Here is a 19,343-nt window from a genome sequence, read left to right on the forward strand (position 1 = left end):
CAGTAGACAGACTAAGGCAGACTGCCTCCCTAAGGAGCTGGGCCTCATCTAATCAGCTGAAAGCCTGGAGAGAAAAAAAAAAAAAAGCGGATCCTCTTCCAAGTAAGGGAAACTCCCTTCTGCCTGATTGGCTTTTTCCTACTCTAGAATTCAAATTGAAATAATGGCTTTACCTGGGGTTTTAAGCCTACTGGACTCTGGACCGAAACTCCACCAACAGCTCTCCTGGGTCTCCAGCCTCCAGCTTGGCTACTCACTCTGAGGATCTTGGAACTTGTCAGGCTTCATAATGAAGTGAGCCATTTTTAATAATAAATCTCATTTTCTCTCTCAATACATATACATGATTTTCAAAAACCCTAACTAACACATAATGCAGTTGAGTATAGAAAGAAGAACCCAGGGAATTCCAGAGAGCATGGGTGGGTAGCAAGTGGAAAATATAAATTCAGGAATAAATTTTCCTCCTAATGAGAAGAAATTCCAGAACATGTTAGTATGCTGATGGCAGTAATGAAGAAGAGTGAATGGAGTTGGCAATGCAGGCAATAAAGGATAAAACAGTATACATTCAGCAAGAGTGCAAAGTTTTGCTAGGCACATAGGGCTAGTGCAGCAAGCTTTCAGTAGTGAAATGGTGGCATCCAGGTCAGAACTTCTTGGAATGAGGGTAAATCACACCTTCCTCAGTGGCGAGAGGGGGATATGGGTACTGCTCTTCATAGAACAAACTTCGGCCAGGGGCGCAGTGGCTCACACCTGTAACTCCAGCACTTTGAGAGGACAAGGCAGGCTGATCACCTGAGGTCAGGAGTTCAAGGCCATTGTGGTGAAACCCCGTCTCTACTGAAAATACAAAAATTAGCCAGGCGTGGTGGTGCGTGCCTGTAGTCCCAGCTCCTCAGGAGGCTGAGGCAGGAGAATTGCTTGAACCCAGGAGGCGGGGGTTGCGGTAAGCTGAGATTGTGCCACTGCACTCCAGCCTGGGCAACAGAGTGAGACTCTTTCTCAAAAAATAAATAAATAAATAAATGAACAAACTTTCCTTTTCTAGAGGACAGAAAGGAATAGATAAACCTCACAAGAGCTGATGACAGAATGCCTGTCATGCCCCTAATATCTCTCTGTGGTTATATTTCAAAGAGTTGACAGCAATAGAATGACATTGACTTATTCATTCTAGGCCAAGGAACCACTAAATTCTTTAACAGCTGAATTACTTTAGCATGAATTATCTGGACTTTTCAACCCTGATCTGATGTTTATACAAGTGTATTTCCCTTTAAATAGTCTTAATGCTTCCTTTTTCTCTTTCACACTTTACCTTCTTTTGTAATGTGCTCAAATAAGATACGAAACACTACAAAATAGGGTCTGGATAAATTTTGATTAGAAAACTGTATAAAATTTAAAAAAACAAAAATGTAGAAATTGGGTATTAGCAATGTGTTCTTATCTGACAATATAGGACAAAGAAATGTTTGGCTCTAGTTTCTGAAATCTATCATTGGAGAGGTGACTGGAGAAGAGTTTTACTAAAATTATCCTTTCAATTTTGGTCTGAGAATCCTTATCTTGGCATGAAACCTTGGTCACCTGAGTAAGTCCTTTAACCCTTTTGGGTCTCAAATTCCTCTTTGGGAGACTGCATTATGCAAGCCTAACCTTAGGAATAAGAAAATAAAGAAATCGAAACCCCACATAGTATCAGTTCCATAAAGTCAACAATCTCCACAAGATATCAAGTGATAAGACATTCTTGTGGTTAATAAGTCCTGGTTGTACAAATCACAGGACTCAATGAATAAAGGAAGCTGGGCACAAACTGGAAAGCACCTTGGACTTGGGACTCTGCAGACTGGGGCTATGTCCCTGACTGTGTGGCTTGCTTCTCTAGGGGACTGGGGAACCTTGCTCATCTAAGTTTTGTGCTTGATAAAAATCAGATGATAATAGCTACTTCGGTTCACATTTAGAGTTTTTAAAAAGAATACCTGGGGGCTGGGCGCGGTGGCTCATGCCTGTAATCCCAGCACTTTGGGAGGTTGCGGCAGGCAGATTACCTGAGGTCAGGAGTTTGAGATCAGCCTGGTTAACACGGTGAAACCCCGTCTCTACTAAAAATACAAAAATTAGCCGGGTGTGGTGGCACAGGCCTGTAATCCCAGCTACTCGGGAGGCTGAGGCAGGAGAATTGCTTGAGCCCAGGAGACGGAGGTTGCAGTGAGCCAAGAGGATGCACCCCAGCCCGGGCAAAAAAAAAAAGGGGTTAAAAAAAAAAAAAAAAAAAAAAAAAAAAGAATACCTGGAAAAATGTGCATCTCAGGCAGAGTCTGTATACATGCCCTAATAAAACAATATGAATTTATGGGGGATATTTCCTTAATATGTTACTGTTATTTTTATGGCTAGATTTATAATCTACAAGTGCTACTTTATTATGACACACAGTGTCATTGAAGAGGAGAGTGGACTTAGGCACATTTTGTTCCTTAAGAGAGCTTAAATTGGATCTAACTGGTTCAAAAGTGAAGTGAAAAAAAAAAAAAAACCCCACACCTCCACCCACCAAAAAAAGAGTGAGGTGGAGATGATGACCATATTGTGGGTCAGCATTTCTGGGTTATTTGGTTAGTGTTAGTCTTTTTGTTTTTGTTTTCTGTTTGAGACAGGGTCTCACTCTGTCACCCGGGCTGAAGTGCAGTGACATGATCACGGCTCCCTGCAACCTCCGTCTCCCAGGCTCAAGCAATTCACTGCAGCCTCCACCTTTCAGACTCAAGTGATTCTTCTACCTCAGCCTCCCAAGTAGCTGGGACCACAGATGGGTGCCACCACACTTGGCTTATATATATATATATTTTGTTGTGTTTTTTTCTGCAGAGATAGGGTCTCACTGTGTTGCCCAGGCCGGTCTGGGACTCCTGGGCTCAAGCAATCCTCCTGCCTTAGCCTCTCAAAGTGCTGGGATTACAGGTGTGCCCAGCCAGTGTTAGTCTTCTTTTACTTGATTACACTTAATGGTTGTGAGCCTGGAGACAGAGGCTCTTTGTTAAGGAGAAACCACACAAATAGTTATGAAAGGTTATTTAGTAAGTTAATGGATTCATTCATTTGATTTCTAGGCTCATCTTGGTCTTTCTCTGCTCTAGACCTGAAACCGTTATGTAGATGCAGCTGGCATCAGGACAAGGCAGTCTCCTCCTCTTTTGTTTCCTCAGTGTTTTTTTTGAAAAAATTTCAAACCTACTGAAAAATAGTAAGAATAGTGTCATGAGCTCCCAAATATCCTTCAGCTAGATTAATCAATTATTACTGACACACTTGGAAGTCAGTTTCAGACATCAAGATATTCAGCCCCAGCACTTTAGGAGGCTGAAGCGGGTGGATCACCTAGGTTCAGGGTTTCAAGACCATCCTGACCAATATGGTGAAACCTGTCTCTACTAAAAATACAGAAATTAGCGGGGCGTGGTGGTGTGTGCCTGAAGTCTCAGCTACTCAGGAGGCTGAGACAGGAGAACTGCTTGAACCAGGGAGGCGGAGGTTGCAGTGAGCCGAGATTGCACCACCGCATTCCAGCCAACAGAGGGACACTCGATCTCAAAAAAAAAAAAAAAAAGTACTTCAGCCCTGTAGCTTTAGTGTTGAACTCTTAAATCATTCTCAGTACCATTATCACACCTGAGAGAATTAGTATCAATTAATAATATCACATAGATGCTGTCCATATTTAAATTTATCCAAATGGCCCCCAAACATTTATTACAGTTTTTATGTAACCTAGAATCTAATTAAGTGTCATATATTGCATTTGTTGTTGTTACATATCTTTTGTCTCTTTTAATCCTAGACTGTATTCTATTCCCCAATAACCTTTCATCCAGAAGTTTTAGTAACCATTACTGATCCTTGCCTGAACCAGAGATTATACAGAGATTATATAGGCCTTGCAAAAATGGTGGTTTTAAAATTTTGTCATTTCATCTGTATTTACTAGTGGACATAAAGAAGATCTCTCATTCTCTCTCAGCATCACTATGCATTGATGGATATTCAGTGGGTGGGGAGTTATAATCTATTACTATCATTATTTCTTTTGATGGTCAAATTATCCCAAATTTGTCAGCAGGTCCTCCTTTAAGCTAGCTTATTTGTGCGTATCTGTGTATGTGTGTGTGTGTGTGTGTTAATGTGCCTGTGTGTGTGTATGTTTGAATGCTTTCTAGCTTTCTGGCATAAGAAATATGTTCTAGGCTTATCTTGGTCTTTCTCTGCTCTAGACCTGAAACTGTTACGTAGGTAGTCAGGCAGACATAAGCAAGGCAGGAGAGCCCCTACTGCCCCCAACCAAGAATGTCACACAACCATCAGGTGATGGTCAGGCAGTTATTAAACTGCTTCTCTAAAATAATAATTGGTTGCAACTGGCATCAGGAAAAGGCCGTCTCCCAATAGATAGAGATACTTAAAGTTGGTGATCAGCAGCTTCCTGATAGGATCTCAGGAGTTGGTTGAGTGGTCTCAAGCATGCACACTAAGAGGCAAATGGCAGAGTTTAACTGGTATATGATCTTCCACTAGGAACACTCAGCTGGTAAGGGGAAAACCCCTCAAGTGAGCATGTGCACAATTTTGGTAAACACACTGTGCGTGCAGCCCCTTTCAAGTGCTGGCAGTTCACTATGCCTGTGGACAGCCCACCCCAAAGAAGAATCAGGGAAGAAGGATTGCAAGATCCCAGAAGCATGCCGATGTATAAAACCCCAAGTCAAAGGTCAAACAGTGCACTTCAGTCTCTCAAGTTGCTGGCTTGGCCCTCTCCCAGGTGTACTTTACTTCCTTTTGTTCCCTCTATACTTGTTAGTAAACTTTCATCCCTACTCTAAAACTTGCCTTGGTCTTTCATTCTGCCCTATGCCCCATGGTCAAATTCTTTCTTCTGAGGAGGCAAGAATTGAGGTTGCTGTAAACCTGTACAGATTCGCAGCTGCTAACAAAACTAGTCACTTCTCCAAGTAGCTCTGGTTCCTTCGAATGGGGACTGCTGTTTAGGAAACAAGATCTGGGTGCTAGTGTTTAAATCACCTTTGCAAAAATCGTAATAGTGAGAAAATTATAACAGTGAAAGAGGTCTGACCTAACAACTTCTTGCTTTTCACCTCCAAACTGCCCTTGATCATTTCTGAGTGTGAACCAAGCTAACTTTGGGAGAAATTTAGTTTATAATTTCAATGGTAATAACCCTTCCCAAAGCCATTTGTTCCGGAGCTCACGACATTTGTAACCTCCCCAATTACTCCCATAAATAACATCACTATTGTAGGACCTGAGATTGACCTTTTGAGATGTTTTTTCAGGCTTTTGCATTTATGATGACCATATGGCCCCACCCAGACCAGCAACTCCTCTGTGGCCCCCACCAAAAGTGGACTCAGCTCATGAGGACCATTTTCTACACCCCTATAATTGCATTTCCAACCCATCAGCATCACCCATTCCCTAGCCCTCTGCCTGCCAAACTGTTCTTGAAAAACCCTAACCTTGGTTTTTGGTGGGAGGCTGATTTGTGTAATAATAAAACTGTGAGTAGGGCATGGTGGCTCATACCTGTAATTTCAGCACTTTGGGAGGAGGCCAAGGCAGGAGGATTGCTTGAGCCCAGGAGTTTGACACCAGCCTGGGCAACATAGTGAGACCCTGTTTCTTCCCCCTACAAAAAAAAAAAAAGTTAGCCAGGCATGGTGGCACATGCCTGCAATCCTAGCTACGTGGGAGGCTGAGGCAGGAGGATGCTTGAGCCTGAGAGGTGGAGGCTGCAGTGAGCCATGATTACACCACTCCACTCCAGCCTAGGTGACAGAATGAGACCCTGTCTCAAAAAACCAACCAAACAAAAAAGCTCCAGTCACTCATTTAGCTAGCTCTATTGCAATTCCCCTGTCTTAATCAATAATTAGTTCTGCCTAAGAAATGGGCAAGATGAACCCACTGGGCAGTTTCAGTGTCTCATAGCAAGGGGGAGATTCAAATTTGTAGAGCCTGAAGCTACTACAATTTTGGGACTTTTTTTTTTTTTTAAGGAAAGGAACATAAAGTTACAAATATAAAATTAGTATATGGCTTTAGAAGTGGTCCCTCAGTGAAGGGCTATAGATTTTAAGGTTTATTAGCTTCATTATTATTGGGATATTATTGTTTTTAGGATCGTTCAGTGAAGAGAATGTTCAAATGCAACACCACGGGTTTATTTCTTAGCTTCTGTTCATTTCCTATTTTTATATAAACCAGAATGAAAATCATGCTTCCAGAGATTATCAATATATTTGTTCATTTGCTCTATCTTACGATTTTCACACAAGTGGTTTCCAGCCAGGCGCAATGGCTCATGCCTGTAATCCCAGCACTTTGGGAAGTCGAAGCTGGTGGATCACTTGTCAGGAGTTCCAGACCAGCCTGGCCAACATGGTTAAACCCTGTCTCCACTAAAAACACAAAATGACCAGGGCCAGGGCATGGGGTTGGGGAGGAGGGGCACCTGTAATCCCAGCTACTTGGGAGGCTGAAGCAGGCAAATCGCTTGAACCCGGGAGGTGGAGGTTGCAGTGAGCCGAGATCGCACCACTGCACTCCAGCCTGGGTGGCAGAGCGAAACTCCATCTCAAAAAACAAACAAACAAACCAACCAATGAAAAGTGGTTTCAGAAGCATAACAGCAGTATCCTACCAAAAACAAACCTACTAGTAACGTTCAAGATTTTCTTGCATTTCTTCTTAATATGTTATATGTCCTACTAAGGATATATAGCCAAAGTACTATATTCGAATGCTATTTAACTTTTTCTTTATGGTTACATTATCAATTCAATATACAATTAATTTTAATTGTTTCTGTTTGAATTCAATTTCAGGGTTTGCTTTTTTATTCTCTTTGATTTAATTTTATTTTTTAAAAATGCAGAACAATGTTAAAAGAAAAATGTTAGACAAATTAAGTTGAACAGAGTTTAATTGTGCAAACAACAATTTGCAAATTGGGCAGCGTCTCCAATCAGAATAGGTTCAGAGAGACTCTAGCCCTTCTGTGTGTTTAGATTGATGGACAGGGAAAGGAAAATGATGGATAGAAAATGAAAGTCAGGTACAGAAACAACTGGTTTGTTACAGCTCAAAGTTTACCTTAGTTGAACAGTGTTTGAACAGTTGGCTGCCTTTGATTGGCCAACACTCAGTGATTGGCACAAGAGTGGGCTACAGTCTATTTACACATCTAGTTAGGTTAGAGTTCACTATATACAGAGAAAACTTTAAGCTGAACTAAAATATATAAGGAGGCAGCTTTAGGCTGAAGTTAATTTAACGACATTTATGATTAAAAGTAAAAAAGATACACTGAGAAGTTTTACTCATCCCTATCCCTCTGTTACTGGAAAGCGGTCCCAATCCAAACCCCAAGAGAGGGTTCTTGGATCTCATGCAAGAAAGAATTTGGGGTGAGTCCACAGAGTAAAGTAAGGCAGGTTTATTAGAGAAGTAAATAAACAAAAGGGGCCGGTGCAGTGGCGCACGCCTGTAATCCCAGCATTTTGGGAGTCCGAGGCGGGCGGATCACGAGGTCAGGAGTTCGAGACCAGCCTGGCCAACATGGTGAAACCCCGTCTCTACTAAAAATACAAAAATTAGCCGGGTGTGGTGGTGTGCGCCTATAGTCCCAGCTACTCGGGAGGCTGAGGCAGAAAAATCGTTTGAACCTAGGAGTCAGAGGTTGGTTCCATTGCCTCTGACACTTCCACCCCATTCACGCTCATCCTCTATAAGGAACCATTTTTATTGATTTATGGCTTATTCTCTACTTTTTTGGTAAAAATCGGAAAATATGTGTGCAGTTTTTTATTTCTATTTTTTTCTTAAGCATGTAATCTATTATATACACTCTTTGCTCCTTTGCTTCCCCCGCCCCCGCATCCTCAATACATCCCAGGACTCACTTTACATCTGCTCTGCTCATGGAGATCTTCATTCTTTTTATAAATGGACAATAATCCGTTGAATGGCAGCTGGGCGTGTTGGCTCACATCCGTAATCCCAGCACTTTGGGAGGCCGAGGAAGGTGGATCACCTGAGGTCAGGAGTTGGAGACCAGCCTGACCAACATGGTGAAACCCCATCTCTACTAAAAATACAAACATTAGCCGGGTGTAGTAGGGCATGCTTGTAATCCCAGCTACTCTGGAGGCTGAGGCAGGAGAATCGCTTGAACCCGGAAGGCGGAGGTTGCAGTGAGCCGAAATCGCACTATTGCACTCCAGCCTGGGCAACAAGAGCGAAATTCTATCTCAAAAAAAAAAAAAAGTCCATTGAGTGATGGATGCTCTACAGATGATCTAACTAGTTTCCTATGAAAGGTAATTAGATTGTTGCCAATACTTAGGTTGCTGTTTTAGAAAATTATATAGACTGAGCTATGAATTTAAGCAAGAAGGAACTTGAAGCCACTACTGCAAAATTATAATTGAGACAGTGAAAGAGATCAGGCCTAACCAACTCCATCTTATTTCTAACTTCCAAGCTGTCCTTATTCATTCCTAGGCATAGACTGAACTAACTTTGAGGAGGAACATAGTTTATAGTTTAGAACAAAGACAGTAACAGCCCTTTCCCAAAACAAACCCTCTTCTTGCCTGGGGACTAGACCACCTTTATAGGACTAACAAATTAGCCAAAAGATTAGAAATTATGGTTTAGGAGTCATACAGCTGGAGGCTACAAGATTCTGACCCTCCACAAATTGCTCCTGGGAATAACATCACTATTGTAAAGCCTAAAACCAGTGCTTTAGAGATATGTTGCAGACCCTGCACTTGATGGATCAGCAGGCACCACTCAGATCCATAAACTGGCTCAGCTGATCCCACGGCCTCCACCCAGGAACTGACTGACTGCAAGACAGCTTTGACTCCCTATGATTTCACCTCTGACCCAAATAATCAGGTCTCCTGACTTGCTGGCTGTCCCCCACCCACCAAATTGTCCTTAAAAACTTTGATCCCCCAATGCTTGAGGAGACTGATTTATGTAATAATAAAACTCCAGTCTCCTGCACAGCCGGCTCTACATGAATTACCCTTTATGTATTGCAATTCCCCTGTCTTGATAAATCAGCTCTGTCTTGACAGCGGGCAAGTTAAACCCACTGGGTGGTTACAAACTGTGTACCCAAGCAATAGAAGTAACAACTTGGGAAGTTGAAACCCACTGACGACCAAAATTTCTTTAACAATTTTGGTCTATTCAGTCATTCATCCATTCATGTAACCACTATTATTGAGTATCAGGAACTGATATTTACTTAGAACGTTAAGAACATTATTCATCTTGACATACGAAATCATCCAGTTACTGAAAATGGGTTTACTAGGTTCCTTACAAAGAGGTTGCTTGGATTTATAAAATATGAGGCAGCTAACCCGAGACAAGGAGGTAGAAAGTGGTTCATGTACCCAATTTTTATTTTTCACTTTGAACCCAGAACACTCACGATTCCAGGCCAGAAATTCAAGTCTCTGCAGCTAGTTCTGACTCCAGTCCTAGGGTAACAAGCCCACCAAGCATCCAGGAAAGATGTTCTGAAAACCTTCTTTCTTGCGGGGTCAGGAGGGCAGCAGAATTTTGGGACCAAATCTCAACAACTGGTTTTGGTTTCCTCACTCAACAAGCCACAAGTCTGCAGAGTGAGAGGAAGGGGTAAGGAAAGGGTGAATGGGCAATGGAGCCAGTCCAGGACAGGGAGCTGGCCCTCTCTAACAACGACCCCACCCGCTTTAGCTGTGCGACCTGGGGCAGGTTACCTCGTGTCTCCTAAGCCTGATCTCCTAATTAGGGGGCACACGTCTTTCTCGAGGAAATGCTGAGAGTATCTAATGGGAAAACGTGGGTAAACATCTTAGCTAAGACCCTTGCCCACGGTAAGCCCTTAATAAGTAGTTATTTTTTCAATGGTGGTGATTACCATCGTCATTATTGTTTTGTATTTGTAATCACCACTGCCACGACCATCACCGACCTCTTTTACGCCTCCACCGGGATCCCCACCTCCCAGCCTGGCAGTTCCAGGCTCTGGTGACTCATTTATTTCCTGGAAGCCCTCTAGGCAAAACTTTCCTCTCCCGAGTGACTCCTTCTCGGAAGGCAGGAGATCCCCCAGGGACTCGCGCCCTCCAGGACTCAGCCAGCCGCGGGGGCGCCTTCCCCGCACGCCTCTGCCGCCTGTAGGACGCGGGCGGGAGCGCCTCGAGCTGGGTTCACGGTTTCGCACTCCTGCCGCCGGCGCCCCGCGGTCCCGCCCTAGCAGGCTCCCTCCCGCGCCCCTCCCCGCCCGCTCCCTCCGCGCTCTCGCTGCCCAGCCACATCTTCCTCTGCCTTCCACCCCGAGGGACCATGTCGAGGCTCAGCTGGGGATACCGGGAGCACAATGGTGAGCGCCTTTTCCTGATCCGAGGGGGGCTTTGGGCGGGGGGGGCGGGAGGACTGGCGCGACGCCCCGGCGCTCGCTGACCGCACACTCGGCTCACACTTTGGGAAACTTTTCGGTTCCTCTTTAAACCTAGCAGCACTCCTCAGAGCCCAGTGCAGGAAGCGGAGAGCTGGCTTGTCAGGGTGGACGGGTTGTTGGTAGTGGATGTGAGCATTGGTGTGTATCTCTGTCAGGATTCCCCAAACTCCCAAGTGTTCATACGTGTGCGTTCACCTTCATCTGAAAAGCCAAGGACTTTGCCTAGTAACCGCCACTTATCAATTAAAGGCTTGGAAATTAGAAGTCTGATGACACACTTTGATGAAATAAGGACAAGTCCGCTTTCAGTCTTTTAAGCTCACTATTCACTTAGGAGAAACAAATCATAGAAAATCTTTGGAAATATATTTAGGAAATCTTAACTTGCATTGTGACATTGAAGACTAAGTTGGCTTCGTGGCAAACAAAAAACTGTATGTTTCCTAATAACTGTTACTGTAATATTCCCACAGCAATTTGCAGTTGGTTGACTACTACTGGGGACTTTGGTAAGGGTTCACGTTCTTGCTGGAAATGAAGTTACATCGTGGGTTACTTCTTCACTCTTCCTCTCTTTCCATGCTCATCCTTGCAGGGTGAGCAAAGGATTACTGAAATTATAGGATAAACAATAACGAGACATACACTTTTCATCTTGCATATCCCACATTATCAAAAGTAAAAACATTTTTTCTTGTTACTACGTTAAACTGAACTGATTATTTCAAATAATAATTATTTGAAATAATCGCAGTGACACCAAAAAGCCTTATAGTAAATAACTGGCAAAATTAAAGCTTGATTTAGCCATTCCTCAATGTGCATATATTTCAAAACATTATGTTGTACACATAAATATATACAATTTTTGTCTTTTTAAGGAGTAAATATGTAATAATAATTAAAGAAAAAAATTAAGGCTGTGAATAATAATACTTTCCTTCTATTAGCATGTACATGATTGAATAGTATAGAATGGTCAAATTTTATAGAAAGTTTAATTTCACAAACTAACAGAAAAATTCCGTTTCTAATTGTAGCCTGTTTTATTTCTAATTGTAGCCTGTTTTTAAACATGCTAGTTTAAAAATGGCAGCAGGTAAAATTTATAACTTTAATAATAAAGTGTATACACAGACTTCTTGATTAAGGCAATAATTATAATCTTACATTTTGCTAATTTCCACTGAATGTTTAGGGGGAAAACATGACAAATCTATTTTCATTTCCCTCTCTGCTGAAGTCGTTTTTATTAGAGTTATTTAACAGTCGTTGAATCCCAACTGCGCCCTTATGGTAGTTAGGAAGAAGAAGGGTATTTCAATCAATGGATATTGATTATTCTTTAGTAGGTTAGAAATTACTGGCCCAGATGAAGCTTATTTCAGGAATTTTAAAAATTCATCTTAGCAAAGCCATTAATAAGGAGTGGTTTTGTATTTCTGTTAGGAATTGTTCTGTTAGGAGTTAGCCATTCCCTTCTTTTAGATGCAATCTCTCTCTGAAGACCACATCCTTACTTAATGGTGTGGTCTTCAGAGAAAGATTGGGAAAATCCTATTGGAAATGTATTATATACTAACTAGGCAAGGTTTTCGTTTGTTTGTTTTTTGTTTTTAAGATGAGTCTTGCTCTGTTGCCCAGGCTGGAGTACAGTGGCACTATCTTGGCTCACTGCCACCTCTATCTCCTGGGTTCAAGCGATTCTCCCGCCTCAGCTCCACCAAGCAGCTGGGATTACAGGCACGCACCACCATGCCTGGCTAATTTTTGTATTTTTAGTAGAGACAAGGTTTCGTTATGTTGGCCAGGCTGGTCTAGAACTCCAGACCTCAAGTGATCTGCCTGCCTTGGCCTCCCAAAGTACTGGAATTACAGGCATGAGCCACCGCTCTGGGCTTAACTAGGCAAGTTTTATTGTTGTTGTTTTTTTTCTGTTCAAACATTGGTAAAACCAGTGACTGAGCAGATAAAAGGAAACTTGAGCTGGGGATAGCAACACTGATGAAATGAAACATCAAGTCTTGAAGCCCTGAAAGGGTACTGCCTTGACAAATAACTTAAGATGTCTTCCCCTAACTTTTGACTGCTTTATTAGTTTAGTTTAGGGAATGTGACATCACTGAAAAGTGTGTATCACTGTAGATATTTAAAAGTTCCTAAATCAATTGAGCAACCACCACATATCTCTAATTAAGAATTCTGCTGGCCAGGCTCGGTGGCTCACACCTATAATCCCAGCACTTTGGGAGGCCGTGGCGGGTGGATCACCTGAGATCGGGAGTTCAAGACCAGCCTGACCGACATGGAGAAATCTCGTTTCTACTAAAAATACAAAATTAGCTGGGCGTGGTGGCGCGTGCCTGTAATCCCAGCTATTCAGGAGGCTGAGGCAGGAGAATTGCTTGAACCTGGGAGGCGGAAGTTGCAGTGAGCCGAGATCACGCCATTGCACTGCAGTCTGGGCAACAAGAGCGAAACAACGTCTAAAAAAAAAAAAAGACTTATGTTTAGGCTGATTATGGTGGCTTGCACCTGTAATCCTAGCTACTCAAAAGACTGAGATGGGAGGATAGCCTGAGGCCAGGAGTTCTAGACTAGCCTGCTGGGTCATGGAGGGGACAAGGAGGAGAAGGAGGAGGAGGAGGAGGAAATTTTTTTTTGGAAAAATTGAAAAAGGGGATGTCTTTAAGAGGCAAGGTGCTGAATTGACTTTGGTAGTTAGTAGATAATATTGGAAATGTGATACAAAGTATTATTACTTTTATTTTATTTTGGTTTGACTTTTTAGAAAAATAGTTCTGTTTATAAATGACTGGAAATAGGAGAGCAAAGCAATTAGGAGAAGAAAGCAACTCTTTAGTGACTGGAAGAATGTCACCTGCATGTTGTGAAACACACATTGCGTATTTAAAATTGAATTTTCATTAGGTTAACTCTTACTTGGTGGCAGTGAAATAGAAGGCTTTTTCTGAATTAAGGGGGAAAAAAGGTCTGGGTTATATATAGAAAAAGTACTCAGAAAGATGGTAAAATTATTGAATAAACAAGGCTTTTTCTGTAATACATTCTAAGCAAGGACTTTTGATGCTCAAGTGGCTTTGAAGTCCAGTTTGTCAGATGACACCTTTTAAGCTAAGTGTATAGTTATATATTTATGCTATGACTTTTTGTGCCTGAAGGATATGTGAAAGAAAAAATATGTGTATGTGTGCATTCTCTTTTGCAAAAATGATGCATAGTAAGCGGTATTAGATTTAGAATTTGGGCCAGGCGTGGTGGCTCATGCCTGTAATCCCAACACTTTGAGAAGCTGAGACATGTGGATCACCTGAGCCCATGAGTTTGAGACCAGCCTATAGTGAGACTTTCTCTCAACAAAAAAACAGTTTTTATCAAAGTAGCTGGGTGTGGTGGTGCACACCTGTATTCTTAGCTACTTGGGAGGCTGAGGAAGAAGAATTGTTTGAGTTTGGGAAGTTGAGGCTGCAGTGAGCTGAGATCACACCTCTGCATTCCAGCCTGGGCAACGTGGCAAGACCATGTCTCAAAAAAAAAAAAAAAAAAGATTTAGAGTTTTACTCTTTAGAGTTTTTTGATGATTGTGATATATTGCATTTCTTTAATTAGTACTTGATTTTTAGTGAAAGATTGCTTAGCAAAGTAGGTGGGTAAACCTTAGTCAGTAGCCCAGTGTAGGTGGTGATAGCTGTATAAATTTCAGGAATAGTAGAGAGAAGAGAATAAGAACCTATAACCTATAAAGTGACTCACATTTGTAGAATGATGTGGAGCTTACATGAAACTACAGCTTTGCTGCTGATTTTGAGAGGCAAGACTTTATAGAGTCTCCCAAAGAAGTAAAGAGGATTGAAAAGGGAACTGTCAGCTGATTGGCTCGTTTCAGTTTCCTCTAATGTGTCTGATTTGTGAACTGGATACGATTTTGACTTTTTGAATAGAGGACCGGGATGACACTCGTCTCTTGTGTTGAAATTCAAATGTAACATTGGCAAAATAACCACAGAAGAACCTTCTGAAATGAAGAAAGAGAGAAATAAATTACAACTGACTCTACTGCAGATAATCAACAATATTACATTTCCTGATATGGTGCAGCCATTTTATTTGGATTATCCTAGGTGAAAAATTTGTATGTTTTCTTAGTATGCCTGTTGCACATCACAGGTAATTGAGTGGAGGCCTGAGTGACACTAGAAGATAGCACTGAGTGATAGAAGGAAGAATAAAGAAGTAAGCACAGCATCTTTAAGAATGACACCCTTTCTTTGCTTCATGGCTTTTTCAGCTTTTTTGACTCTCCCAATCTGCAAACTTGACCTCTGGAGCAACTGCTTATTCTTGGAGCTGAGACTGAATGTCATTGTTTTCAATGATGAATTGTATTATTGTTTTTAGTTTGGTAGAAGGTTACCTTTGGAGAGTACTTTATAAAATTTACAGACTCCTTTGTCTACAAGGGTTAGTTTAATTGTGAAAATGAGTTAAGGCACACCAAGAGTTTCCCACATCTATAATAAAAACAACCCATCTTGTAAAAAAAACAATTAGATGCCAAGGACCTGAGGATGAGAATCTCATTGTATTAATCTTTGCGTTTTCTTCCATTTCAAGCACAGTGTGTTATACTCAATGTATGTTTGTTGAAAGAAAGAACTTATTTAATCCTTTTCTTTTGGTCCTATATATTTAAGGTCCTATTCACTGGAAGGAATTTTTCCCTATTGCTGATGGTGATCAGCAATCTCCGATTGAGATTAAAACCCAAGAAGTGAAATATGACTCTTCCCTCCGACCACTTAGTATCAAGTATGACCCAAGCTCAGCTAAAATCATCAGCAACAGCGGCCATTCCTTCAATGTTGACTTTGATGACACAGAGGACAAATCAGGTTGGCTTTTCTTTTTGTGTGTGTGTGGTGGTGGGTGAAGCGTTTGAATAATTAGACTACACTCTTTTTTTTTTTTTGAGACGGAGCCTTGCTCTGATGCCAGGCTGAAGTGTAATGGCACGATCTCGGCTCATCGCAACCTCCTCCTCCTCCTCCTGAATTCAAACGATTCTCCTGCCTCAGCCTCCCAAGTAGCTGGGATTACAGGCGCGTACCACTATACCCAGCTATTTTTTTTGTATTTTTAGTAGAGTCAGGGTTTCACCATGTTGGCCAGGATGGTCTTGATCTCCTGACCTTGTGATCCACCTGCCTTGACCTCCCAAAGTGCTGGAATTACCTTCGTGAGCCACCGCGCCCAGCCTAGAATACACTCTCTAATCTTTCATGTTTTGTTTTTGCTAGACCTGGAATTTGTCAAATTGAAGCATATTTTTTCTTCGTGTGAATTGAGGTATCTTGTTATATATTTGAACCTTCAGATAATTTTACCTTAAAATAATAAAGAGTATTTAGGAAAGGATATGTTGCATGATAATTTAAAATTGACCTTAACTTATTATAACTTAGAATTTACCATTATAAAAATATTGAAGTTTAATAGCTTTTATAAATATTTCATGATTTGTTTCTGCAAAGTATTAGCCGTAATTATTTTAGCATTATTTGCAAACCTATAATGCCATTTAGTACATGCTTTAATAGAAAAAGTTTAGTTCTTAAAAAAACTTATTCCCTTATTTTAATTGCCAAAGTAATATCCACTCATAGTAAATAAAACAATATGGAAATATATGACAAATATTAACATCTCTTTCTTCCCACAGTCTCTCCTGAAGTAACTATTTCTTCCATAATACTTCAGTGCTTAGTTATGTATACATACATGTGTATCGTCCTTGCTTTGCATTTTCTTATTAAAAATACATTTGGAATAATGCTATATAACTCTGAAATTTTTTTCCCATTTACAAATATTTTATAGACATCTTTCCAGATTAAAATATATCTTGTTTAAAAAGCTAAACTGCAGCCAGGTGTGGTGGCTCACACGTATAATCCCAGCACTTTGGGAGACTGAGGTGGGAGGATTGCTTATGTCCAGGAGTTTAAGACCAGCTTGGGCAACATAGTGAGACCTCATCTCTACAAAAAATAAAAAATTAATCAGGCACGATGGGGTGTGCCTGTAGTCCCAGCTACTCTGGAGGCTGAGGCAGGAGGATTGCATGAGTTCAGGAGGTCAAGGCTGCAGTGAGCCATGATAGCGCCACTGTACTCAGCGGGGGTGACAGAGCAAGCTCCATTCTCAAAAAATAAAAATAAAATAAAAATAAAATAATTTTAAAAGTTGAATTGTATTATCTATGCTCGTATCGTAATTTATGTACCATTCTCCTAATAATGAACATTGAAGGGAGGGAAAGTAGAAGTTTAATTTTAAAAATATATAAATATTGGAAACGTTCTGTATATTCCCTGTTAATACTTTTTTTCTAGGACATGTAATCATTTCATTTAATGATTAGTTCTTGGGATAGTGTCTTTCACACCATGAATAAATAATGGACTCACAGATTATTTGTTAATTTATTAAGTGATGAAAAAAACATTTCTTGAAATGAATGTTTAATCCCTCTTCAGACTATCTACTGCCCAAGCAGAGTTTCTGCCCAAGGTGTCAAGTTTAAGTGTAAGATGAGATAAAATATTAGAGGGAATCATACCTGGAAACACTTTTTAGGGTCTCTGACAGATTGTTTTTATTTTTAGTCTAAGATCAGGATGGAGCTGTATTAGCTATATTAATGAAAAAATATAGTTAATTTTTAAAAATCTTTAATTGAAAGAAAGTTTTTACTTACTAATTGAGCCCTGATTTAGATTAGTAGTAATATCTTATATTTATGTAAAGCTTTATTGTTAGCAAAAATTATAAGCCCACACACATTTTTTCCTCATATTTGTCCAATTCATAAAAGTGGTTAAGTTTTTTTTTTTTTTTTTAATCTATTTTTTTGAGACAAGGTCTTGCTCTGCTGCCTAGGCTGGAGTGCAGTGGTGCGATCATGGCTCACTGCAGCCTTGACCTCCTGGGCTCAAGCAATCCTCCTGCCTCAGCCTCCTCGGTAGCTGGTACCACAGGCATGTGCTCTCATGCCCAGCTAAGTTTTGTATTTTTTGTGGAGACAAGGTTTTGCCATATTGCCCAGGCTGATCTTGAACTTCTGGGCTCAAGGGATCCACCCACCTCGGTCTCCTAAAGTGCTGGGAGCCACCATGCTGGCCTAAGTAGTACATTTTCATCAGAGCATTGTAAAAAATGCATAAAGACAAATAAATACATGGTATTTTCAACTTTTTGGAAGAAATGCAAGTAAGGAGGGACCTGGCCTTTTGTATACATATTCAACTATGTTTCTTTCAACCCCTCAGTTTTGTGAATCTATGTTAATAAAAATGGTTAAGCCAGGCATGCTGGCACACACTGGTACACCATGCTGCTGGGGAAGGAGGATGATTAGTTAGGCCCAAGAGTTCGAGGGCAGCTGGGTAACATAGGAAGACCGCATCTCTTGTGGTTAATGTAATAGATTTATTGTAAAAGTGTCCAAATCTTCTAAATACAAAGTTTATACCACCCATAATTGTAGTTTGTTACTATTTACAATATCTCAAACATTTAAAAAGTGAAACTGTCTCAGAAAATAAAAAGACAAATAAATAAAAAAATAAGGCCAGGTGTGGTGGCTCATATCTGTAATCCCAGCACTTTGGGAAGCCGAGGTGGGCAGATCACCTGAGGTCAAGAGTTCAAGATCAGCGTGGCCAATATGGTGAAACCTCGTCTCTACTAAAATACAAAAATTAGCCAGACATGGTGACACACATCTGTAATTCCAGCTACTCAGGAGGCTGAGGCAGGAAAATGGCTTGAACCTGGGAAGCACAGGTTGCAATGAGCCAAGATCGTGCCACTGCACTCTAGCCTGGGCAACAGAGCAGACTCCATCTTAAAAAAAAAAAAAAAGTAAAGCTACTCAAGCTACTCATTCCTCATTTTAGAATGAGAAAAGATTACATTTTACTTCATCTAAAACTTTAAGTATTTTCTTTATAAATGTAGACATTCATAAGGTAAAAAATTTCTACTCTAATTTGCTGTATGAGAACCCAGGTTTCTCTCTCTTCTGTTTTTCTCTTTCGTTTTCTGTCTACTTCGGGTTAATCAGTGAAATCAATTTATGTTTCCAGATTTGACACTTTGTCATCAGTAGTGTGTGTTCTTTCTTTTAAATGAAGATCCTTTTCCTATCTAGTTCACAATAAAATTACCAGGATTAATTGAAAATATCCATAAAGTACTTTGTAGTCCTCTGAGACAGTAACTATGTAAATATGGGTCATGATTCTTATTCTTTTTTTCTCAAGATAAACCTACCACCCACCAAAGAGATTGTTTCATGGTGATTTGGGAGATTAAGTCAATTAAAAAGAAGAAACCACAGTAGTTAAACGAAATAAATTTTTGCTGTTTTATTTTTATTTTTGCTAAACTATAAAAAACACAAAGATACTTTCTGTAGCAAACTACATTAATTTGAATAAAACAGTTTCCATTTTGTAAAGAAGCCATTTTTGACCAGGATTAACCCTGAATCCCACCTCAGGCATGTCAGTAAACCACAGGCATGAAATCTTCCTCATAGTCCTTGGAGGGCTTGTTTGGCTGGACACATCCATGCTCCATAGTTAAACCTTTAGAGAACTACTCAGAAATCCTTTCAAAAGGGAGCAAAAGGGAGCAGGTGGATGTGAAATTTTTCCCTCCCTCCCTCCCTCCCTCCCTTCCTTCCTTCTTTCCTTTCTTCCTTCCT

The 19,343-nt window shown here is 40.7% G+C and overlaps 1 protein-coding gene across 1 annotated transcript in view; it reads left to right on the forward strand.

Moving 5' to 3' along the window:
* Positions 1-10,205: 10,205 nt before the first annotated feature.
* Positions 10,206-19,343, forward strand: part of CA13 (carbonic anhydrase 13) — a 36,811-nt gene continuing 27,673 nt past the window's right edge. The window contains exons 1-2 of the mRNA XM_025394576.1: positions 10,206-10,474; positions 15,268-15,465. Coding sequence (XP_025250361.1) covers positions 10,438-10,474; positions 15,268-15,465 — 235 coding nt within the window. The 5' untranslated portion in view covers positions 10,206-10,437. The remainder of the gene's footprint in view (positions 10,475-15,267; positions 15,466-19,343) is intronic.

The sequence above is a fragment of the Theropithecus gelada genome, chromosome 8 (assembly GCF_003255815.1).
Source record: "Theropithecus gelada isolate Dixy chromosome 8, Tgel_1.0, whole genome shotgun sequence".
Classification (NCBI taxonomy): Eukaryota; Metazoa; Chordata; class Mammalia; order Primates; family Cercopithecidae; genus Theropithecus; species Theropithecus gelada.